Here is a 25712-nt window from a genome sequence, read left to right on the forward strand (position 1 = left end):
AGAAAGTCACACATTTTAACAGGAAATTATGACTAGTGCTCATGGGAAGCCAAGTCAGCACTGCCTTTGTCAAAGGCAATGTGGAACCATCTACTGATTTTAAAATGTAGCTCTCTCTCAAGCCTGTACTTCCACTGTAGGAAGCTGCCTTTCAGGAGTATACACACATAAGTAAAACAGACGCCCATCCAACATTTCCAATCTCGCAGGTACTATACGTCCACACACTATAACTTGTACACAAAAGTTCACAGCAGTACTATTCACAACAGCTCTAAAATGTCAAAGACCCAGAGACTATCGACAGATGAATGGATGCACAAAACCATCTATTTAGACAATGTGATGTTATTCACACTGTTATTCAGCAAGAAATAGAAACGTACCATGGCAGGAAAGAAGCATGAAAACATCTACATAAAAGAAGCCAGCCAAATTCGATTGCATTTATCTGAAATGTCCAGACAGCAAATCTATAGAAGCAGAAAGTAGATCAGTGGCTGTGTGATAAGAGGAAACAGGGAGTGACTGCTAATGGACTCAGGGATGCTTCTGAGGATTACAAAAACATTTCAAAATTAAATTACAGTAGACTTCATAATCCAGTATAGTTATACTACACTCACTGAATTGTATTCATTAAAAAGATGTATATACCTCAAGAGGTAGACAAATTATACTGCCAAAAGGTTTTTCAAAAAGCCAATAAAGGCCAATGTAGGCAGCCCACTACAGAGGCCTGAACTTTGGCTGATATATTAAGATCTGATACAAGAGGTATATGATGCAAGAAGCAGGGATGCTAGGTATCAAGAAGTGCTGCCACCATGAAACAGGACAGAAACTGAGTGTCAGGACAGACCCTCCCAGTGCACATGTAGCCATGCGTCTCAGAAGGTATATGGATAGATGCCAAGGAGATTTCTAAAGCCTCTGAAATCAGAGCTACACGTAAGTTCCATCAGATGTCCAAAGGATCCAGTAACCCAGGAGAGCCCAAAACCCTTTGCTAACTGCAGGGAAGACTCCCCAAGACTTCCCAGCAAAGAAACAGCTCTGACATTTCCAAATTATCCTTCCCACTCAACAGAACTTCCAAACATAAAAAGATTGAAAAATACCGTGTTAAACAATTTACTACAGTAAAAGACACACTGCCACTGATACCCTCAAACCAAACATATTTATCCCATTATTTTTTTTGATATCAGAAATCAAACTCAGGACCTCACACATGCCAGGCAGATGCTGTACCACTGAGCTAACCCTGGGTCTTATCCCATCATTCATGCCACTTTCTGAAGCAGTCTTGGAAATTCTCTTATGTTTTTATAAGGTGTGCTCAGAATTAAGAGTGAATGTTACAGATGAGTGTGATTCAAAGGAAAAGCAGACTTGTACACACCCCCACAGTGCATCTTCATCCATCTTATTCACCAGAACTGGCACCATGAGACCTCTGGATTTTCCCGAAAGTCAAATGACCACAAAAGGGTCAGGCTTTAAACTGAATCAGGACACTGAGGCAGCCACAAGAGCTCAACTAAAGATACTCATGAAAGAGGACTTCCACAAGTGCTTCAAAAGTGTCAAGAACAGGATGTGTTTGAAGTAAGGTAGCATATTCTCAAGGGGATTAATGGCAGTGCCTCTTTTACTGTAAAAAAATCTCTGAAAGTTAAAAAAAATTACATTTGTCAGGGCCTGAGTTTAATCCCCGGTTCCGAAAAAAAAAAAAAAAAAATTTTAAAAATTATAGGGCTGGGAAAGATAGCACAGTGGCATAAGCACCTGCTTGGCAAGCTCAAGGCCTGGAGTTCAATCTCTGGTATTAAAAAAAAAAAAAAAAAGAAAAATTACAGCATGTACATGGAATCCACATACTCAACAATCACTCTCCACTAAACTGAGGTACAGATAGCTTAGGAACAATGGTATACCACAATGCATGCTGGTAAATAAAAGATATGACAGTCAAATAAAAAGCAAAAAAACAAGGCCATGGCATCATTCAATACGGCACAGATCCAGCAAGCATTCAGACATGAATGAATTTTAAACATAAACTTCAATGACTTCAAGTGGCAAAGGCCTGTGGCTTTAAAGACTCATTCTAGGTGGCCTCTCCTACAGACTGATGTGACCTGGGAAATCAATTATTTGATTGAAGATAGAATGATTTTTTTTTGCTTCTGCTGGTTTACAGCTGGGAATGATAAAGCTCCTAAAGTGGGAAGGGACGAACAAAGCCTTTAAATAATTGATAGAATACACTTCCACACCAGTCTGTCCAGTGTCTGGAGCTTTGCAGGGATAGGAATTAAGAATCCAATAGTCCATTACCACAGGTTCAGGCAAAGAGAGGCAATCAGAGTTTCTCCATTACTATAAATCTCACTAAAATTAATGTACAGACTGGCAAGTGGTCTGTCAAGTAGGAACAATGTCAGAAAATACCATTTTTTGGCCCTTAAGATGCAGATGATGGCCAGTAAAGGATGACTGGTTTCTTGGTCGAGTGAGAAGTGTGATAAAAGGTGTTACGAGGCAATGGATGATTTGTCTAATCTATGGAGCTCCAGTCACTTGTGCTGAGCTAAGGAACATTTTGCTCAGGTAGCGTCTTGGAACCCTTACACTTTCTGAGTGATGCCTCCTGGCTTAAAAAATTCTAAGGTGTAAAGAAAAGGCACAATGTGCAATTTGATCAAGGCAGCTCCTAAACTTTTGTGATATTTTACAAACAGTAAATCCCCATCTTCTTTCTATTCATGTTGCATAATAGTGGAGGCTATTACTGCAGTAGCATTTTAGGGATGACAGACCACATTTGTGTACAATGTATTTTCAAACAACAAGAACTGACCCTGCAGTGGAAGAAGAAAACACACAAGACACAAGCAGACATTAGGGGAGGTGTGCCCAAGAGTTCTTGCAACCTTTAAGCTTCAAGTAACAATAGCAAAAATCTTACAATGCTATGGGGGTAAAGGTTTTAGGTCTTTTTACTTAAAGAAATGAAAGAACAAGCAGTGGTCAATTTTGTTTTCTCAGAGACCAGCTTTGACTTACTCTTTCTGTAACAGCAAGAGACTGATAGCAAAGATCTGATTTTATGATGGATGCTAAGAATTAGGAGGGTATGAGCCAATACTCAGCCTGCACTAAAGTAATGAGATAGGAAGTGAGATTCTTTTTTTTTTTTTGCGGAACCGGGGATTGAATTCAGACCCTTGCGCTTGTCAGGCAAGCACTTATTCTACTGAGCCATCTCCCAAGCCCCGGAAATGAGATTCTTAAAAAGAAACCTGGACATTGACCCAGAGCTTACTGTTTTCCAAGACACTCTCCTTTATCTACTCAAAGAATGTATGTAAGACAGGACAAGTAGTATTCTCGGAACAGAAAAAAGAAACAGCTGCAGTTTAAAGAATGAACTCTAAAAATACTCTTTTTCCATTTTATCATCTATCTTTAAGGTCTGAAGTTCACTAAGGGGACAACTAATCAATGTTGGTCAGTAAACAGTCTTTCATTAAAAGACTAGCTATCAGGGACAGGGATATAGCTCAGTAGTATAGAGCCTGCCTGGCAAACACAAAGTCCCGAGTTTGATTCCTGATAATGTGCCTCCCCCGCCCTCCCAAGACTAGCTATCACGACATCACATTTGATTCTACCAAAGCCTTTGACTAACAGGTGCCAAAAAAGCCATTCAACCAAGTTTATACCATAGAAGAGGCAAAATAAGGTTTTGGTATTCTCTTACCCTTCTCTAAACCCTTGGCCTCCAAACAGGGAAGGAGATTCTGTGCATTTCAAAATAGCCAAGAGTGATTACAGTAACAATTTAATACTTTTTTTTGGCTATAGATTTAATGAACATGTCAGCCATTCACTGAGGCCACAGCAATCCTTTTGCAGAGACGGCTATCTTTCCAGAGGAAAGATCCTATGGAGAGATCTCCAGGAATACTGGCCCTGGTTCACAACTATTTTATCTAGATCACATCTTCAGTAACTCAAGACTTAGGAAGCACCAGGAGACAAGTTTGAGGACAAAAGTAGAGTAAAGTCTGAGATAGCCAGCAGGAACCATAGGTCAGGGAACTGAGTCTAAAGAAGCCTAGTGCTGTTCACTCTCTACAAAGGGCTGGGGGCTCACTGCTAGGACAGCTGATGCACAGATTTAGCAATCCTGTCTCAGCCTCCCTCCCAGAGTACTGGGATTATGGGCGTGTGCCCCAGTGCCTGGCTAACATGTTAGTCTTGGTCCTCTTTCAGTCAGATCCATGTCACCATGGAATGTTGTCCCTCTTCTCTTCAACAACCAAAATGGGGTGGCAGATGGCAGATTCTAAAGATTAAAATGTGCTGTGCCAGTGGATGTGAGAGTGACAGGAGATATCCACTCACATAACCTAGTGGAATCTCTCATTTATTTTTAATGTATTTGGTACAGGTCTCACTACACAGCTTGGACTTGTAGTGATCCTCCTGTTTCAGCCTCCCCAGCGCTGGGATTACAGGTGTACACCACCACCCCCGGTCTTGGTGGCTGGCTCAGCATGCCTGGGGAGGGGCCAGCACGGGATGTGGTGCCAGGGATCAAACTCAGGACCTTGCGCTTGCCAGGCAGGCACTTAGACTGCTGAGTTATCTCCATAGTGCTCACTCTTGAGATTAAGGGAAAAGATGGAATTCAAAATGGAACCCAAAGCACAGAGAAAGCAAATCTGGCAATAGCAGAACACCCAGGAAGCACTGGCATTGCCAATACGGAAATAACCTGATTCCCACAACTTTACACTTGCTGAGTGTGATGGCGGCATGTCTGTAATCCCAGCATTTGGGAGCCTGTGGCAGGAGGGTCACTGTTGAGACTGTTGAGTTTGAGGCCAGCTTAAGTTTATATAATGAGTTCAATGCCTATCTGAATTATATAGTTAGACTCTGGTCTAAAAAAACAAAACTAAACTAAAAAACTCCAGTACACTTCATCTCACGTAGACATCAAAATGATATTCAGTCCCTTCCTGAACCTATATCCCAGAGGAACAAATTGCAGAGTACGAGTGCTATGCTCCTTAGTTGCTAACAAGGATGCTCAGGTACTGGCTACAGGTAAGTTCAGGTCTACCCTAAATGTTGTACACAAAGGGGGTGGAAATAATTAAAAGCCACATCCCAACAATGACTAGTATGTAGAGTATATAAAGAATTCACAGAATAGCTTTAAAAAACAAACAACCCAATTAGAAAGTGGGCAAATACACGAACAGATGATTCATCAAAGAGGATATAGACAGTGGTAAGCACACAAAAAGATGATGAACACAGTGTTTTTTTTGTTTTTTTTTTTTCGGAACCGGGGATTGAACTCAGATCCTTGTATTTGCCAGTCAAGCGCTTATCCTACTGAGCCATCTCCCCGGCCCCAAACACAGTGTTAAGGGAACACAAAACTATAATGATAACAATGCACTCATATCAGAGTGACAGAAAAATACAGTGATAGCTCTGGCGAGAGTGCAGAGAAGCTCATTCACTTTTTAGTGGTGAAGGTGTAAAATGCTATAGCCAGCCTGGAAAACAAGGTGGTAGTTTCTTTTCTTTTTTTGGAGGAACCAGGGATTGAACTCAGGCCCTTGTGCTTGCCAGGGAAGCACTTATTCCACTGAGCCATCTTCCTGGCCCCATAAATTTAATCCTATTAATCCTTTTTTTTTTTTTGGCAGACCTGGGAATTGAACTCAGATCCTTGTGCTTCCCAGGCAAGCGCTTATTCTACTGAGCCATCCCCCCACCCCCTAAAGTGGTAGTTTCTTAAAGATCTGTACATGGAAATACCATACCACCCAGCAATTGCTCCCTTGGGCATTTATCTCCAAAACCACCTATGCACATAAAAAAAACCTAACACAAATGCTTGTAACAGATTTTTCTCCTTTTCTTTCTGTACCAACTCCAATTTCTTTTTTTTTTTTTTTTGAGGGGGGGCAGTACTGGGATTGAAACAAGGGGCACACCACCCTGACTCACCCCTACTTTTGAGACAAGTTGTTTTTTTGTATTTTATTTTTAGTAAGGGTCTACAAGGTCTACAGAGTCTCACTACATAGATCAGACTCATAGTGATCCGCCTGTGTTCAGCCTCCCAAAGAGCTGGGATTACAGGTGCATGCCATCACGCTCAGTCTCAATCACCTCTCAGCTCGCCCCAGGGGTGAGGCTAGCACGTCAGGCCAGGGATCAAACCCCGGCTGCTGCGTCTGCCTAAGCAGGTGCTTTAATCTGCTGAGCTATTTGACAAGCCCTTGAGACAAGGTCTTGCCAAGTTGCACAGTATCATTTTGTGATCCTCCTGCTGCAGCCTCCCAAGTAGCTGGAAGTACATATGTGCACTACAACACCTGGCCACCTAACAGTTAATGTGCAAAAGTCAAAAATCAGAATCAGCCCATAGATCCTTCCCACAGGAAAGTAGTTATACTGAAGTGTTTCAAACCATTTATTAGGAAAATGAAGGAGGACAACTTGAATAAATTCCCATCAGAATGTTATATCCTTCTGCTATGGTCTGGATTTGATCTGTGTTTCCTATAGGTATGTGGGCTGGAGGCTTGGTCCACTGCGGTGATACTTACTGGGATGTGGTGGAATCTTTAAGAGGAGGGCCCTAGCAGGAGGTCCTTGGGTCACTGAGGGTCTGTCCTCCTTCACAAGTGATTAACACAGGCCTCTGAAATGCAAGCCTCACCCTGAGCAATCTTTGATTTTCAGATGTTACTACATGCTCCTAAGGATGTGACAAACTTGGAAGAAGGGTGTGCTTCATCAGAACTAAGCATAGGCAGCAGGCAACATGCTTTTTTTTTTTTAATTTTTTTTTTAAATTTTATTTATTTGTGTGTGTGTATGTGTGTGTGTGTGTGTGTGGCCAGCTCAGCCCACCAGGGGGCGGCACTGGCTGGCATGTGGGGCTGGGGGATTGAACCGTGGTCCTTGTGCTTTGCTAAGCTTGTTCTAAGTAGGTGCTTTAGACCACTGAGCCATCTCACCAACCCCGCAACATGCTCTTGAACTTCCAAATGGTGGACTAAATAAACTTAGCTTGCTTCAGGTATTTTGGGTCCAGGTCTCACTTTTTTTTTTTTTTTTTGGTACTGGCAATTGAACTCACAACCTTGCACTTGAGAGGCAGGCTCTATGCCACTAAGCTATATCCCTGGCCTGCCTCAGGTACTTCGTTCCAGTGAAAAAAAATCTGACAAACAATTTCCAAGTTTGAGAAATAAATGGAGGACAGATTGGAGGTTGCTAGAGATGCAAGGTAGGTGTGGGTATAGTGGCAGGGAGGCAGGTGTGGTTATAAAGGGTGATCTTAAGGGTCTTCATAGAACTGATTGTGGCAGCTACCTCCTCAGGTATAAAACTGTATAGAGAATTTGCAGAGACACAAGTAAAACTAGTGACATGAACAGGAGAGATGTATGTGAGTATTCTGGTTGTGGTACTACATTAAGGCTATACAATACTTTTACCACTGGGGAAACTGGACAAAGCATCTGCTTACTTACTCTGTCTGTCTGTCTTTCTTTCTTGGTATCAGAGACCAAACTCAGGACCTTGCATTTGCCAGGGTGGTGCTCTATGCGAATAAGCTATTTCTTTGGCCCTTTTTTCCTTTTTTTTTTTTTTTGCTGCATTATGTCTTACACCTAAAAGTGAATCTAAATTTTAAAAATTATGTACATGGAAAGAACCCAAAGCTTTCCACTGTCATTGCACTGGATCTATGCCTCTACTGTCATTTCTTTATCACCTCTAATCCTCACAGCAATCTCATAGGCAAGCATGCTTTGCAAAAATAAAAGGAAACCGAGGCCCAGAAATGAAGCAATCTATCTAAAGCCACATGCTAAATGACTGAGCAAGAAGCCAAAGCCTATGACTGTTCTGCTACTCTACTCTACCTCTCTGACATATAACTACTCAAAAGTTGTAAAATGGGGCCGGGGAGATGGCTCAGTGGAATAAGTGCTTCCCTGGCAAGTGCAAGGGCCTGAGTTCAATCCCTGGTTCCGCAAAAAAAAAAAAAAAAAGTTGTAAAACGGTAACTCAAGAAAATAAGCTATTTTGACAGGAACCGTAACATTTCCCACTTTATGGAAGCTCTTTACAGTAGTAACCTAAATGGCTTAAATGGCATTTAAAGGAAGGAAAGATTACGGAATACATTTGATTAGATACCTTTCATTTAAAAAGCCCATAAAACAAAACTGTAAGTGTACATTTGTATGTATGCAATTGCATAGAAAAAGATCTTGAAGAACATCCACAGTCACTACCATCACCTCTTGCAGAGACCACAGTGGAAGAAAAGGGCTGGGTTAGGTGCCATCTGGACTTCGGGCTCTACATGTCTGAACCTAAGACTACATTCCAATTTAAGTACAACTAGTCTATGGTTTTTAAGAGGAAAAATAAAGCAACACTTACTGCATTCATAGATCTGTTCCAGCTTATCCACAGAAGAAAGGGAGAAAAATTTATAACCGGACTTACTACCAACAGCTAGGGACCTGCAAAAAAGCCAAATTCAGAAATAAGAGCTGATACATGTAGACAGTGACAATGCAAAGCAGCTCCCACATTACCAATTAGCAACCACCATTTCTACCAGAAATTAACAGTCCAAGTAATTTCATAAAGTTTGTAGAGGTGTGTGGCAGACCAAGATGTTACACACCCAATAAGGGCAATATTATTTGAAAACTGTAAAACTTTTTCTGGAGTTCTAACATATCACATAGTGACTATAGTAAGTAGGCACTGCATATTTGAAAGTATACTGTGATAATCACAATATATGAGATAAGATAAAAATATACAGTATTTAATTCTTCTTTTATGTATTCAGTATGGGGTCTGCAGTGTCTCATCACAAAGACTGGACTCATAGTAATCCTCCTATTCTCAGCCTCCAAGTGCTGGGATTACAGGTGTGTATCACCACTCCCAATCTTATATAGTAAATACTTAAATAAAACATTTATTGCAGAAAAACACATTACTGGGCCGTAAGATAGCTGAGCAGACTAAGTGCCTGCTTAGGCAAGTATTGGGACTGAATTTGATCCCTGGTACCACATGCTGTGCTGGCCCCATCCCTGGGTGCACTGAGCCAGCCACCAAGTCTGGGCGTAGGCTATGCGTCCAAGATGCGTAGTGAGACCCTCTACCAAATACATTTAAAAAAAAAAAAAAAAGAGCAAAGGCCCTCAGGACAATTCCCCAGCTTTCTAGCAGAAGGGACTGGTGACACTGAATGAAAGGTTTCCTCAGCTGGGGATTATCTCTCTACAGAACCTGACTGACCAGGGAAAGCAAAAAGGAGAAGAAAAGCACACCCTTCAAGTGCAGAAAAGATGTGCAAATAGCAGGAAGCAGTGGGACAAAGGCAGAGTCAGATACTAGGATGATTTGATTGCAGTATCTGGGAGAATGTGAAATTAGATGCATAAAGCAGAAGGCCAGAAGACAGACATTTCATACTCGTACCCCAACATAAATTCAGGGCTAGTTTAATAATCATGTTATCCATTAAGAACTTCAGACTTTCAGCTTCTCCTATATACCTGTAGAAGAAATCAGCTCCCACAAAGGAGTTGCCATAAGCACTACTAAAGCTTTAAATTCTATCGGTTCATCTTAGTACAAATGAGCAGAAGCTGGGTGTGGTTGTGCATGCCTATAATCCCAAGTGCTGGGGAGGATAAGGCAGGAGGATCTCAGTGAGTTCAAGGTCAGCCTAAACTGCATAGTGAGACTCTATCTCAAAAAAAAAAAAAAAAAAAAGAAAAAGAAAAAGAAAAAAACCAACAATAAAATGTCTTCCTACAGCTAATATGTTCTTTGCAAAAATACTAGCTGTGCAAGATGATATACATCTGTAATCCCAGCACTTGGCAGCAGAGGTACGACTACAAGTTTAAGACTCTGTTTCAAAATCAAGAAGAAGGCCAGTGAAATAGCTCAGTGGACTAAGCGCCTGCTTAGGCAAGCACAGGGACCAGGGTTCGATCTCCACATGCCACACCGGCCCCATTCCAAAGGCCTGGTGTGGTGATGCACCCTGTAATCCCAGGGCAGGGTAGGCTGAAAACAGGAGGATCACTCTGAGTCCAGAGCTGTGTAGTGAGACCCTGTACCAAACACATAAATTTTAAAAAATCAAATCAAATCAATAAGGACTGAGTGTTCAATCCCTAGTATCCCAACAACTTTACCATGTGGAATCATTTCAACTAAACAATCAAGTACTAAAACCTGGGAACATTTAGCTGCACTACAAATCCATAGCCCCAGCACACTGGAGGCTGAGGCAGGAGGATCACCCTGAGTTCAAAGCCAGCCTGAACTACACAGTAATTCCTTGTCTCAAAAACCAGCAATCTAGAACTTTTGGGAAACTGGTGCTCAAGAAAATATTTTCCAGATAACTAAAGTCTGCTATTTTTAGGACACAAACCATTCCCTCTTACTATTTGATTTTTTTTTTTTTTCACCAGGGATTGAACTTGGGACCTTGAGCTTACCAGGCAACTCTTTTGGACTATTTCTGATTTTTTTTTATTTTTTTATTTTTTTGAGACAGGGTCTCACTATGTAGTTCAGGCTAACCTTAAACTCCAGGCAGTCCTCCTGCCTCAGTCTATCTAGTGCTGGGATTACAGGTTTATGCCACCATATCTGATTTCAGTTGACTTTTAAGAAATCATTCTTGTATACCTTCTTGTGTTCTTAAAAACAAGGCAAATTTTTCTGAGCTGAGTTTTGTATAGCCCACATCAAATGGCCAGGCTATAGTATTTTAATAAAAGTATCTCCAGGGGTGGGAGAAGGGACTCAAGGGAGTGCTTAAGGCCCTGGGTTAAAGCTGCAACACCTGAAACAAAACAAAACAACACCGAAAACAATCCTTTCCTCCCTTTTAGTTTTGCTGAAAGTTATCATTTTTCCTGTGACCATTCTACCAACAGCCTCTCCCCTAATTTTACTTGGGAAACAAATCACCCCATTTATTAGCATTACCTATAAAACAAGCATAGAGTGGGCCTGTCTCAGGCAAGATTAATGAACCTTAGAACCAGATCCTTGATTATAAGACATCTTGGTTCTCAGCTCTTCCCCTTAGACCAAAGCTGTTAAAACTAGACTTTGGCAATCAAATTTGATATTCTTTTGGCGATTCAGAAACTGATTTGAAGGGCTAGCCAAATAGCACAGCAGATTAAAGCCAGGCACAGGGGCTTGGAGTTTGATCCCCGGGCCTGCTATGCCGGTGCTGCCCCCCACCAGGCCCTGCCAGACCCTGCCCTACCCCCACCCACCGGGCACAGAGACTGGGTCGTGGTGGTGCATGCCTGTAATCCCAGCAAGTGGGAGGCTGTAAACAGGAGGATCACTATGAGTCCGATCTACTCAGTGAGGCACTGTAGACCCTGTCCTAAGCGCGTGCACACACACACACACACACACACACACACACACACAAAGAAAAGGAACTAATTTGTAATATTAAATACCTCAGCTAGAATTATTAGCAATTCCAGGTCTACAAAACTACATTCTGCTCTGAATCAATAAAAAGTTGAAGCAAAAACATGCCAAGCATTTACTGAGATGTGAATACAGTATAGCAAGAGAATATACTGTATTAGTAAAGGTGGTTAGTTAAAATGAAACTAATAGGCTGGCGCTATGGCTCAGTGGGAGAGCGCATCCTGGGTGGCTCAGTCCGTAGCATGTAAGCTATAAGTATGTGTTGAGATTTTCCACTCCAAAGCCAACAATCAGGTTCCCACATGTTTCGTTGTAGATTTTGCTTTTAATAATTTCTCATGTTCGGATAGTGGCCCATGCCTATAATCTCAGCACTCTGGGAGGTTGAGGCAAAAAGTACAAGTTGGAGCCAGCCTGGGGAACATGGTGATTTAGCAAGATCCTGTCTCAAAATAAAAATAGTAAAAGGGGTTGGGGATATAGCACAATGCAAAAGTTCCGGGTTCAACTGCCAGCACCACCAAAATAAATAACATAGCAGACATAAAAATGAGGGAGGGAGAGCAACAGATAGGAGATTTGCACTTATAAATAATCTTAAGTGGGATTTTTTGTTGACAAAGGGAAAAACTAGCAATGATCATTAAAAAAAAAAAAAAAAAGCTGTATTATCACTTTGGGCTAGCCATGGTGGTGCACGCCTATAATCTCAGCACTCCGGAAGCTGAGGCAGGAGGAGCATCACAAGTTTGAGGCCAGCCTTGGCCACCTAGTGAGCTCGGGGCCAACCTGAACTACAAAGCAACACACCGTCTAAAAAAACAAAACTTTGACATTTTATAGATTCCTATTTTATGAGGATTTTAGAAGGGAGCCAAAATAAACGCTTGCCTTTGATCCAATTATCTTGCTTTGGTTTTGTGCCAAGATATTATCATATAGTTTTGTTTGGCCTTGAGCTTGCTATGTAGCTCAGCTCACAATGCTCCTGGGCCTTCTTAAAGTAAAAATCTCTGTCACTAAATTCAAACTTCAGGGGATGGGGAGATGGCTTAGGAGAATAAGCGCTTCCCTGGCAAGCACAAGGGTCTGAGTTCAATCCCTGGTTTCGGAAAAAAAAAATTCAAACTTTAGCATTCCATATCTAAAAGGAATTTCATCTAAAAAATGACAATATGCCAGGTATCATGGCACCTGCCTATAATACTAGCACTCTGGAGGACGAGGCAGGCAGAGGCTGCAAGTTTGAGGCCAGCATGGGGTACACCTTGTCTCAAATTAAAAAGGGGAAGGGGGCAGGCTGGGGATGTAGCTCAGTGTGATGGCCCTGTGTTCAATGCCCAGTAACGTACACACACATATATGAACAAGATCTATGTAACTTCGTCTTTTCTCTATCCTGTTCCTAACCATCAATCCTTAAAGCCCACACCTCTCATTACTTTTTTCATAGTTATGAGCTTAACAGGGGACAGAGCAACACTGTAAAGAGGAAGCAGCCTGCCTTGCTGTTGCCAAAAACCTGGTAGGTTCTGGCAGCCTCACTTAGGACCACAGCCACCATGAGTTTTTGGTGGGATAGTATATCCCTCCAACTCACATGTCTCCATATCAGACCTGTACCTGGACGACCCAAAGGCCTTTCAGACTCATGAGTACCCAAGGCAAAGCTTTTTAAAAATTGATTCATTTATTTATTATTTTGAGACAGAGCCTTGCAATATATACAGTCCAGGCTGCCTGGAACTGTGGGGATCTTTCTGCCTCAGCCTCCCAAGTACTGGACTTATAGGCATGTGTCACTAATTTTTCTCTTGTGATGCTATCACTGTTCACAGAACCCATACCAGAAATCAGAAAGCAGACAGCTTCTCTCGTGCATGCATTAAGTATATCCATGGGTCACTATCCTTGCCACTGGCCACTGCTCTTGGGCAGTGTCCTCAACCATATCATCCTCTGCACAATAGACAGAATGGCTTCTAACTTTAAAGCTGAAGGAGCCTCAAAAACCTTGAATTTGTAGATGAGGACAGAGAAAAACAGCGATTGTCACTTGGAAACAAGAAACACAATGGATAAAAGTAATCAATACCTCCAGACACTTCATAACATCAATTCTTCAAACACAAAGCTTAAGAAGGCATACTCTTTTCTTTAAGCTATCCCTTTCATAAATGTCATTTGAAACAGACATGGCCACTAATTTCCCATAGGCTATGGTAGCCACAGAAAAAATTTAGTCCATATTTCCCTTGAACAGTCAAGAGACCACCTGCCGCTTATTCACTGGTAACTTCACTTCAAAAATCCAAAATGCTCCAATGCAAGCCTTCTACAGTGTTACTTCCAGAAACCAGGGTGGGAACTAACCAGTCAAAATGGAGATGTCTGCGAACCGCTGCTCCTGCTCTGTTTTTCACTTCTCTAGTTGAAAAAACAAAAACAAAATAAATGGTAAAAAGCAAATAAAACTTAATCATACTTTTAGGATAAGAATCATGAAGAAAAGCTTGAGATCATATTACAAGAAAGGTAAGACAAATACAGCTTGGTGCGAAGGAATATTGTGTTGTCAAGCATTTAAATGATGAAAACAAGTAAAACTACGGTATAACTTATATAAATCTGACTGGGTAAAACGGCATGCAAATATCCCTAAGTAAATTACATGTGGATTGTAGACCAACATCTTTGGCCTTGTCAAAGATCACCTTCCTTTATAGGACTAAGATAAATTTTAGAGTGGGGAAAGAACTAGGGAAAGGCATGAACCACAGGAACATATATATTTCTTTCAGGTGTTGCTTTAAAACAAATTACAGGCAGAAGCACTACAAATTTGAGGCCAGCTTGGACTACAAAGTGAGTTTAAAGCCAGCCTGAACTACACAGCAAGTATTTGTTTCAAAAAATGTGAGAGAGAGAGAAAGACCAAACGACCTCTCAAAACTGCTATAATCTTTTCCTGTCCTAGATATATTTTAACTACTAAATATAAAGGGGGGGTTCTTCATGGTTAAACTTCTTAGTTCTTCAAAGAGGACAATATGAGCTATTTGTCAAATTTTATGCAGTTTTGAAACATTGACACAGCACTCAAAAAAATAATCATCCAGGCATTGTGGCACATTTCTATAATACCAATACTCTGGGAGTCTGAAGCAGGAAGACTGAAAGTTCTACCCCAGGCTTATCGATTTCCTTAGTTAGATCCTGTATGAAAATACAAAATATGGGGGGGCTGGTGAGATGGCTCAGTGGTCTAAAGCACCTACTTAGAACAAGCTTAGCAAAGCACAGGGACCATGGTTCAATCCCTCAGCACCACATACCAGCCAGCTGCACCCCCCTGGTGGGCTGAGCTGGCCACACACGTGCGCGCGCACGCACACACACACACACACACACACACAATAAAATTTAAAAAAAAAAATATGGGGGCTGAGATTTAGCTCAGCGGTGCAGCACCTGCCTGGCAAGTGTAAAGCCCTGAGTTCAATTCCTGGTACTTCTAAGAAAATACTGGCTGTAGTTTAGTGCAAAGGCCCTGGATTCAATCTCAGTACCACCACCAAAACAAAAACAAAAACATCCCCTCAAAAACCCAGAATCAAAAAAAAAAAAAAAACCCAGAATCATCTTATTCTAATAAAATCTGAATAAAACTTATTATTCCTCTTAATTTGTTTATTCTCCAAATTTCTCTTTAGCAAGTCAAAATTATGATGTAGAGGCAGGAGTGGTGGTACACACACCTGTAATTCCACCACTTGGGAAGCCAAGGTAGGAGGACTGCTTCAAGTTCAAGGCTAGCTCAGGCTATATAGTGGAGTTAAAGACCAGCCTAAATTACACAGTGAGACTCTGTCTTTAAAAACAACAACAACAAAACAACAAATAAAAAATAAAAACATTCCAGTATATGAGGAACTTGGCAGCCCATTTAAGATAACAAGAGAGATGGGTGTGCTGGCACACACCATTCAGGAGACTGAGGCTGGAGGATCACTGCAGCTTAAGGTCAGCCTGGGCTACAAAGTGAGGCACTTCTTTCTTTTCTTTTTTGTCATTTTGAGACAGGGTCTTGCTATGTAGTTCATGCTGGGCTTGAACTTGGAAGGCCAGGCTGGTAGACCAGGCTGGTCTTGAACTTGCAGTGATCTCCTGCCTCAGCCTGACAAGTGCTGGAATTACAGGTGTGCACCATCATGCCCAGCCCAAAGCAAGTTCTAAGTCCAGCCTGAACTGCATCGTGAAAGCCTGTCTCAAAATGACCAAAAAAACAAACCAAAACAAAACAGAAGGCTTTCTTGTATTTGACTTCCTTCTGAAATAGTAAGTAGTTAAAAGTGGATGCCACTAGACAATGATGTTTTGGAAATTCTATCATTTAGAAAAGGTATAAAAACCCCGTAACACTATCATTTCTTACTGGTCTCAAGTAAGAGCTTTAGCTGGGCATAGTGGTGCACTCCTGTGACACCAGCAGTGGCTTGAGGCAGGAACATCCCTGCCAAATTCAAGGTCAGTCTGGGTGACACAGTGAGCTAAAAGCCAGCCTGAACTACCATGCCTCAAAAAAACCAAAATCAAACCAAAAACCTATAACCAAAATATACAAAGGCTTTCAATCAGAATGATTTGAAATTTCTTCCTCTTGTCTCAGATTACCTAGTAGATCCCAATTACAACAAACTGCAACAGGTCGTCTGGATTGTTTTGTTGTGCTGGCTTTTGGTCACACACATTACAGTAGTTGCCAGCCTTAACCTCTTCAGACTGCTACACCATTATTGCTGAAATGTCAGAATTCTGCTCTGGAGGTACAAAAAACAAAAACAAGAAACCTGCATGGCACTGTGAAAAGAACACTGCAAGGGAACTCAGAACACAAGATTCTGCTCCTGCCCCCATGTTACTGTTAACCAACTGTTAGATCCAGGGATGCTCTAAAATCTTTCTAGGCTTGAATTTCCTCAGGTGTCATTTGGGCCAGGGGGTTGGCTCCTGTTCTCCATAGCTGTGTGAATGTCTCTGCCAGCCTCACAACTTTGCAAGGGTGCTGCACACTTCCAACTTGGTTAAGAAAAAAAAAAAAAAAATTACATTTTCTACTTTGCTCATTCCATTCTGCCATTAACAACCAAGGACTTCAAATGATGCCAAGTGACCCACTCCTCCTCCTCCTCCTCTTACATCACTTCCTCTTACTCACTTCCCAAGATGGCTCTTCTCCCTTCCAGTCCTATAACTCATCCTTTCTCTCTCTCCAGAAATTTTATCTATTAACTTCCCTCATGACCCATCCGAGGCCGCCTTGAAAAGGTAGCTCCCGACCCCTGTCACACACGGAGCTGAATAAGCAGGGCTCCGAATCTACTAGCTGGCATTAGGGTCTCTCTTGCCTAAGGATGACCTGCACCCTGAGGCCGCTCGGGTGGGTCCCGAACACTTCTCTCGGCTCAGTTTCTCCAGGGTCGAGGCCGGCACGTTGCTAAATGTGCTGTCCGGAGCGGACAAAGTCACCTGGCAAAGAGAACAGCGCAAAAGGAAGACGAGCGAGAGAAGGGGCCATGGGATGCGGGGGCACAAGGAGGGCAGAAGGAGAGAAGTGGGGCAAAGGCTGAGCCTGCAGGCGGAGGCGGGAGATGAGACCACCCCCGCTCCAGGGCCGGGACGGCTAGTCAGGCCGCAAAGTTCCACCCCAAGCCGGGCAGCGGCGGGGTCCGAGCCTGACAGCGAGCCTCCCTCGGGTCCTCCCCGCCCCGGGCGCAGCGCCTCTGCTCTGGCTCTGGAAGTCGGGGCCGCGACCCCCTGACTGACTGGGCGCCAGCGGCCGCCCCGGGCTCGCCGAGACCTCTGACCCCTGACCCCTGGCCCGGGCCCGGACCTCGACCCCGGCCTTACGTGTTGTCCTGGTTGAAGTTGGCGAAGAGTAGCTGGCTGGCGCCAGCCTCGCCGCTCTGACTCGCGAGGTTCATGGCTGCGCGCGCGGCGGGTCGGCCCGAGCGGTGGCCAAGCAGGCGCGCGCCCGCACGCGCGGGGGACGGCTCGAGCTGCGCTCAGGGTCTGTGCCGGGTCCCGCTCGCCGCCACTCGCTGCTCCGGGATCAACCGTCGCCTCATCCCGGCCCCACTCTTGTTTATGCTCCGGGGCCGGGGCGACCTGCGCGCCTGCGCGGCCACGCCCCCGCGCCTCAGGCCCTCTCCAAGCGCAGGCGCACGGGCGAGTCCCCGCCCCTCCGTCGCCGGCCTGAGGTGCGGTTCCGGTCGAGCGCGCACGCGTGATAACGCGCTGTGCGGTGCTGCGAGCGCGCGTGCGCGTGAGAAAAGGGGGCGGTGTCCGGCTACTTTCTGCGTGCCCTCTCGGCGTAAGACCGCTTTGGGAGTGCAGATCGTTGTAATAAGTGCAGATGCGCACCATTTCTTTGGAGGAGGTTGGCAGAGAGGGATTGAACCAGGGCCTTCCCACTGAGCTACACCTCCATATCTTTAAAGAAGTTTTTGGAGCCTGGAGTGGTGGTACATGGCTGTAATCCCACGGCTTGGAAGGCGGAAGCAGTAGGATCGCTGTGAGTTTGAGGCCAACCTGGGCTACAAAGTGAGACTGGCTCAAAGCTTACCCTGGGGGTGGAGCTGGCGCGGCATGTAGTGCTGGGGGTCGAACTGCGAACTGCGGTCCCTGCGCTTTGCCTAAACTTGCCTAAGCAGGCGTTTTAGACCGCTGAGCTGTCTTGCCCGCCCTCCCCGCCCCTTTTTTTTTCTTTTTTGAGGCAGGATCTCGACACTGCCCAGATAAGGCTTGAATTTTTGATCCTCCTACCACAGCCTCTCAGACTGCTGAGAGTACAGGTGGACACCTGGCAAAGATTTGAGCCATCTTTTTTTTAAAATTTATTTTAGGGTTTTTTTTTTTTTTTTTTCTTCCCCCTTCCGAACCAGGGATTGAACTCAGGCCCACGCGCTTGCCAGGGAAGCGCTTATTCCACTGAGCCATCTCCCTGGCACCATCATCTTTTTTTTTTTTTAAATTAGTACAGGGTCTCACTACACAGATTAGACTCAGTGATTCTCCTGTTTTCAGCGTCCCAAGCGCTGGGATTACAGACGTGCGCCACACACCCAGTCTCACTCTCATTCCCCTTCCTAGCGCGCCCTGGGGGCAGGGCCGGCACAGCATGCCAGGGATTGAATCCCAGTCCCTGCTTCTTAAACAGGTGCTTCAATCAGTTGAGCTCTCTGGCCGGACCTTCGAACCATCTTGATGCTAATTGCAGCCCCATGTAGAGAGGATTATATGTCCATTTTATGGAATTGCAAACTGAAGTGCAAAACTATAAATCATTTAGCAAGTATCAGACTTTGAGCTGCCGGCTCCTTTATTTCTGCAGACCTCGTGAGTTCTGTCTGGATCACTACCACAAGATTTCTGCCTTAAGTGTATTCATGCATTGACCAGTATCAGAAAGCGCTGTGAACTAAACAAACCTTCCCCCCAGAGAAGTTACTGAAGGGGAGGTACTTAAATTCACTCCCAAAGCCTGGAGCACAAAAGAGCACACATACTGATGTCGCCTAACTTAGACCTGAAGGGCAGGATCTATACAGTCAGCGGGCTTCCTGTGGTGACTTAACCTGAAGTTTAGCAGCAGCAGGCAGCAGCCTACAGGGACAGAAGACCTTGTGTGGCAAGTCTCCAATGGGAGTGTGACCCCCACTCAGCTCTCTCTGGGAAAATGACCGCAAGATGGGATTTGCCTGGAGGACAGCAGGTGGCCAGGGCTGGCTGGGTATTAAGAGGCATTACACGTGACACTAGTTACGGTCCTGTGACCAGTGGAGTGCACAGCAGGCAGTGAAACCAGCAAGAGCAAGATCAAACTGTGCTTAGCGCACAGCGCTTGTTCAGCCTATAAGGCCCTTATTTTTTTTCCCCCACTAAAAACAAAAAACTGAAAATACAAACCTCAAAATGGTATAAATGTATATATTTACTCTTTTTTTGTGGCACTGGGGATTGAACCCATGGACATTTTACCACTGAGCTATATCCCCAGCAATAATAATAATAATTACTACTACTAATAATAATAATAAATCTTTTTGAGACAGGGTTTCACTATGCATTTCAGGCTGGCCTTGAACTCACTTTGTAACTCAGGCTGGCTTTGAACTTGCAGCCATCTTCTTGCCTCGGCCTCCCAAATAAAAAAAAAAAAAGTATTTTGAGACAGGATCTCTGTAAATTGCCCAGACCAGCTTTGCACTTAGAATCTTCCTGCCTCAGCCTCCCAAGTAGAATTAGGTGTGTACCACTACACCAACCCAACACCATGATCTTACAGGGTATAGTTGCTTAGCTAATGACATAACTGAGCCTCCCTGAGGCTGTTCTACTACCCATCTGGGGAATAGGGCACAGGATCACAGTAGCGGATTCCCAAGGCATGAGTGCATAGCCAGAAGTTTCCTCACCTTCATGTAGATCCCTTGGTCACAAGATGTGGTATGACATACCTAGGTGACACTTCAGTATTAAAAACTGCCACCTCCACCCTCCCACAAATTCCTTCCTCATCCCCCTTTTTATGCTTTGTTCTGTTCTCCTTCCCCCCACAGGTCCTTACTGTGTAGTTCAGGCTGGCCTTGAACACATGGCAGTCCTCCTGCCTTGGCATCCCAAGAGGTGGGCTACCATGTCTGACCTCTTTGTTTTATATTTTAATATAGGACTTATTGGGGCTGGGAAGTTAGCTCGGTGACCTAACTGCCTGCCTGGCAAGCACAGGGACTTGGGTTCCCCAGTACTGCATGCTGTGCTGGCCCTAGAACCCCAGGTGTGCTATGCCAGCCCCAGAACCAAATGTGGTGGCACACACCTGTAATCCCAGTGCTGGGGAGGCTGAGACAGGAGGATCATGATGAGTCTGAACTGCATAGCGAGACCCTGTATCAAATAAAAATTAAAATATATAGAACTTATCTGGGGCCAGAAAGATGGCTCAGCAAAATAGTGCTTGCCTGGCAAGCGCAAGGGCCTGAATTCTATCCCTGGTTCTGCCAAAAGAAAAACTACTTATCACTTTCTGATGTTCCCCATGATGTCATCTCTTGACCGGACTGTGAGCTCCAGGAAGGCAGGGCTTCTGTCTCTGTAGGTCACTCTGAGCTCTCGTGGCCCCTCCTCCTGACCTGATGACTGGGGTTGAGAGCATCCACCCACGCCTGTGCTTTGATTCACGACTTTGTCATCTCAGTGATGGGGGACATGGGGCTGGGATGTGGAAGGGCAGCTGGCGTTCAGCCAGGGACCTGGTCACCTGTGACTCAGCAGTGCATCCTCGTTGTAGCTCACCTGAGGACAGCATGCTGTAACATTCCTGGTGGCATGGAGCACAGCAAAGATGGCTGGAAGTTGCTATCATCTCTTCAAGATTCCTCCAGGCAACTGGCCTGATGCCACCTGGGCTCACCTGCCCCATCATTCCGTCCCTCAGCCTGGCCCCGAGCTAGAGAGCTGGCACCCTCCCATACCTGGACCATCCCCCAGCCTTCCTCCCTCAGGCAAGTCTAGAATAAACTTGGCATCAACAGCTGGTGTGAGGAGAGGACCCAGCTACAATGGGGGCTCCATGTGTGGGGGGATGGCAGAGGAGGCCCCTGAAAGCAGGCAGGCCTCTGGAGTTCAAATCTGGGCTTAGGTTCTAGGCTGTTTTTGTCCTTACCCAAGGCACCTTGATAAAGGGAGCAAAACCTGTCTCCGGTGGGTGACCTCCAAACAATACAGAGAACCTCCAAATGACATAGGGAAAAAAAATGATCTCTGGACCTGACCTGCATGAGTTCGTGTTCTCTAAAACCGAAGAATGAATTTTAGGAACAAACGGAGGTTTTGAGCAGAACATATTTATTGAGTGAAAGAAAGCTGTCTGAGAGAGGGACAGGAGGGGGGACCCAGTGGGTAGTTCCCCTGGGAAGTTGTCTCTTCCAGGGACTTTTATAGAGGAAAACCATGTGGTGAGGTGGGTCTAAGGTAGTGGAGAAGACATGGGAACTCGCTTATTTGGGCATGAGGTGGGACAAAACTATGGTCAACCAATGAGATTACAAGCACCATTGCTCAGGTAAAATTGATTAAATCCAGGACCAAATGGGGAAGTGAGTCACTTAGCAGGTGGGCATGAGTAAGGGACAGGGTCTCTTCCTGTTGGGGGTTGGGCTAGTAACTCAATAGGGCTCTTTCAAGTTGATTGATACTATTTAGGATATCAATCCCTAATGCCCATCCCTAGGGAAGTATGTAGCTGTGCTTCCTCTTTTTGTCTTGGTCTTGAGGTGTGGCCCATATGGGAGTGTCTGTCTCTTCCCAGTTGCAAAGTTACCTTGTCTTCCACCTTGTCTCCTTGAGGGCCTGGCCCTGTCTAACTGCCTATAATATTTCTATCTAACTTGGCTGCCTGCAACAACCTGACCTCACTCGCCATCACTTTCATAAGTAGTACCAAGGGCTAGAACAACACACCTCCTGACCAACATAGGACTTACAGATACAGGAGAAATAAATGTAACTCCCACCCTGCTAGATATTCATGCAGAGTTCATGTTCCCCCAAATTGAAGAATTCTACCCATTTATTCATTTACTTGGTTTCATTTTTGAGACAGGGTCTTGCTATGCAGTCCAGGATGGCCTTGAGCTCACTTTGTAGCCCAGGCTGATTGATTCTTAAGCCTACTCTTGCCTGACTGCCTAAAATATTTCTACCTAACTCAGCTCTCTATAATACCAGTACTCTGGAGCCTAAGGCAGGAAGATTGCCTCAAGTTCAAGGCCAGCTTGGGATACATAGTGAGTTCAAGGCCAGCCTGAATTACAAAGCAAGACACTTTCTCAAAATAACACCAACCAAAAAGTAAAGAAGATTGAGCAGCTTTTGTAATCCCAGGTGTTATAACCTGTGCAATCAATTCCAATTTTGTAAGTCTGTATGTTTCTACTATAACTTTATTAACAAGGACTATTTGGTATAAAATGACAACTTAAACTCCATCTTCTAACGAGCTTTATAGCTTCCATTTTGTAAAACCTTGATTTGTTTTGTAAACCCCCTGCAAAATGAGTTAAACTGTCCTTCCTATGGGAACAAACAGATCCCTTGAAAATGGATGAAACTGTCATCAGATGTCCTTCCGACTACCGACTACCAGAACAAAAACAATGCCTAAGCCAAATAAGGACATATTCCTGTAGGGTTTGCAAAATGTGACCTCGTCTATGGGAACAAAAAGTTAACCCTTGGTCATGACTAACTCAAAATAAGCTTTGTAAAATCCCCCCTCCTCCCCCTACTCTTGTGGTGTTTCCCTTTAAAAACTGTGCCTCACCTAGGCTAAGCATGCACATACTTGGAGAGAGAGTACCTGCCGCCCTGAGCTCAGCTAAATAAAGTGCTTTTAAATTGAGTCCGGGTTTTGGATTTTTGGGTTACAATACCAGGTACTTGGGAGACTGATGCAGGAGGATCACATGAGACCAAGAGTTTGAGGTAGCCTGGGCACCAGATTGCGATTCTATCTTTAAAAATTAAAAGAAAAAAGATGGGAGGCAGCAGTTCCAGAATAATAACCAGTGAAGCAAAAATCTGTGAACACCCCACCCCACCACGGAAAGAGAAGGCTGGGAAAATGTGTCAGGTCTAACCTTTCCCCAAGGGGCCAGTGAGATGGCTCAGTGGAGTAAGTGCTTCCCTGGCAAGTGCAAGGGCCTGAGTTCAATTCCTGGTTCCACCAAACAAACAAAACAAAAAGACCTTTCCCCAGCTCTGGAAAGTACCTAAAGGCTTACAGCAGTATGAAGAGAATGGACTCAAATAAAGCAGCTGAGTCCAAAGAAAACACGGATCTCTGTGGCACTTGAATTTGTCCCAGTGCTGCCCCTCTGTCAGATTCCCTGCAACCTTAAGAAGCAACAGGACCATGGTTGTGGCAGATCAGGTAGTGAGCACTGTCCTACCACCCAGGAGGGAGAGGCAGATCAGGGCTTGGAGGACCCTAGGAGCTTCATCCCCTGAGCATTGTCAGTGTCTGAAAAACCAGTCTGGGCTCACCAGAGATGGGCAAACAAAGCAAAGCAAAGCAAGACAAAACAACCCTAAATAATCCCAAACCAAAACTCTGAAAAGGAAGCTGGGTGTGGCTGAGGTAGGAGGATTGTACTCCCCCACCTCCCATCCCCTCCCAAAAAATCCAGAAGAGTAACGGTCATGAGATGACCCTGGAAGGTTCTGAAGACTTTCCTGTGTACAAACTTTGGTGTGGGAGGGTTGTTGGCTCTATGCAGGTAGGTGATAAAGCCTCAGGAAGAGCTGCTAGCTGCAGGATGGCTGTGGGAAAGGCTCCAGGCAGTACCCACTGAGCCTTTCCAAGGTGTTCAGATCTCTGTCCAGTTATTGCCTCAACACCAGAGATAACCAAATAGGATAGGCCTGGGGTGGTAGTGCATGCCTTTAATTCTAGCACTTAAGAGGCTGAGGCAAGGAGGATCACTTTGAATTCAGAGCCAACCTGAAATACAAAGGGATACCTTGTCAAACAAACAGCAGCAGACTTCACAAGATTAGTTCAGAAAATTCAGCAAACAAACAGAGACAATGACAATAATAGACAGCAATGTAAAACTCTGGGATGAGCCAGGTATTGGTGGTGTACACTTGTAATCTCATTGTTCTGCAGGCTGCTGAGGCAGGAGGATCACTGAGGATCCCTATAGGTTCAGTAGTTTTTTATTTTTATTTTTATTTTTTAAACTCAGCTGGGGTGGGCTGGTGAGATGGCTCAGTGGTCTAAAACTCCTACTTAGAACAAGTTTAGCAAAGCACAGGGACCGCAGTTCAATCCCCCAGCACCACTTGCCAGCCAGCCCTGCCCCCTGGTGGGCTGAGCTGGCCACACACACACACACACACACACACACACACACACACACAAATAAATAAATAAAAAAATTAAAAAAACAGCTGGGGTGATAGCTCAACAGTCTAAGTGTCTACCTGGCAAGTGCAAGGTCATTACTTCGATCCCTGGTACATAAATAAGTAAAATTTTAAAAAAAGAAGGAAAACTTTCCCAGTTTGACTAAAATTTAAGTTGGCTCATTCAAGCCTAAAGATCTCCAAATAGGATAAACTCAGGTGGACATGTCACAGTTATCAAAAGTCAGAGGCAATTATGAAAGCAGCAAGAAAAAGAACTTACCACATGCAAGGAACCTTCAGGAAAATCTATAGCTGAGTTCTCCAAAGGGATGGGCACCAAGCAAAATTAGTCCTCAAAAAAGGGGATTTTTTTTTTTTTAAAAGGGGATTTTTGAAAAAAGAATAAAAACTAGAAAAAAAAATTAGAAACGATATAGACATAACTCAGTGGACTAAGCGCCTGCTTAGGCAAACGCAGGGACCAGGGTTTCATTCCTGGTACCACATGCCTCGCTGGCCCTGCCCCCAGATGTGCCAAGCCGGCCACCTAGTCCGGGCATGGTGATGCACGCCTGTAATCCCAGCGCTGGGGATGCTGAAAGCAGGAGGATCACTATGAGTCTGAGCTGCATAGTGAAACCCTATGCCAAATACATTTAAAAAAGAAAAAAGAAAGAAAGGAAGGAAGGGAGGAAGGAAGGAAATGATACAGAGTTTCACTAAAAAATGATAGGAATTCAACAATGGTGGTTATATTCCATATTGTTGTCTTCAAATTAGTCATTCAGATTACCAAATATAAGTAGATAAAATTGGTCAAAAATTTAAAAGAAAAAATAATTTAAGCTTAACTGTTCCTTTCAATAGACCAGCAGAAACCAGTGGGGTTTTTTGTTTGTTTGTTTTGCTTTGTTTTTTAAAGACACTGTCTTTTTGTTGTTGTTTTTGGTGGAACTGGGGATTGAACTCAGACCCTTGCGCTTGCCAGGGAGGTGTTTTTCCACTGAGCCATCTCCCCGGCCCTAAAGACACTGTCTTATTATGTCATTTATTCTGGATTTGAATTCACCTTGTAGTCCAAATTGGCCTTGAGGGGCTGGTGAGATGGCTCAGTGGTCTAAAGCACCTACTTACAACAAGCTTAGCAAAGCACAGGGACTGTGGTTCAA

The 25712-nt window shown here is 44.2% G+C and overlaps 1 protein-coding gene across 7 annotated transcripts in view; it reads right to left on the reverse strand.

The window, feature by feature from the left end:
- The window catches only part of Wipi2 (WD repeat domain, phosphoinositide interacting 2), a 40176-nt gene extending 22423 nt beyond the window's left edge, over positions 1–17753 (reverse strand). For 2 of the 7 annotated variants that reach the window (XM_023713422.1, XM_023713418.1), the window contains exons 1-3: positions 17479–17753; positions 13942–13995; positions 8503–8585 (exon numbers count right to left, since the gene is read on the reverse strand). In XM_023713422.1, the coding sequence (XP_023569190.1) occupies positions 8503–8585; positions 13942–13995; positions 17479–17552 (211 nt within the window). In that variant the 5' untranslated portion in view covers positions 17553–17753. The remainder of the gene's footprint in view (positions 1–8502; positions 8586–13941; positions 13996–17478) is intronic. The other 5 variants (XM_023713419.1, XM_023713417.1, XM_004629606.2 and 2 more) reach the window with 3 other exon arrangements.
- Between the last annotated feature and the right edge of the window lie 7959 nt (positions 17754–25712).

Source organism: Octodon degus, unplaced genomic scaffold (genome assembly GCF_000260255.1).
Source record: "Octodon degus isolate 3935 unplaced genomic scaffold, OctDeg1.0 scaffold00031, whole genome shotgun sequence".
NCBI lineage: Eukaryota > Metazoa > Chordata > Mammalia > Rodentia > Octodontidae > Octodon > Octodon degus.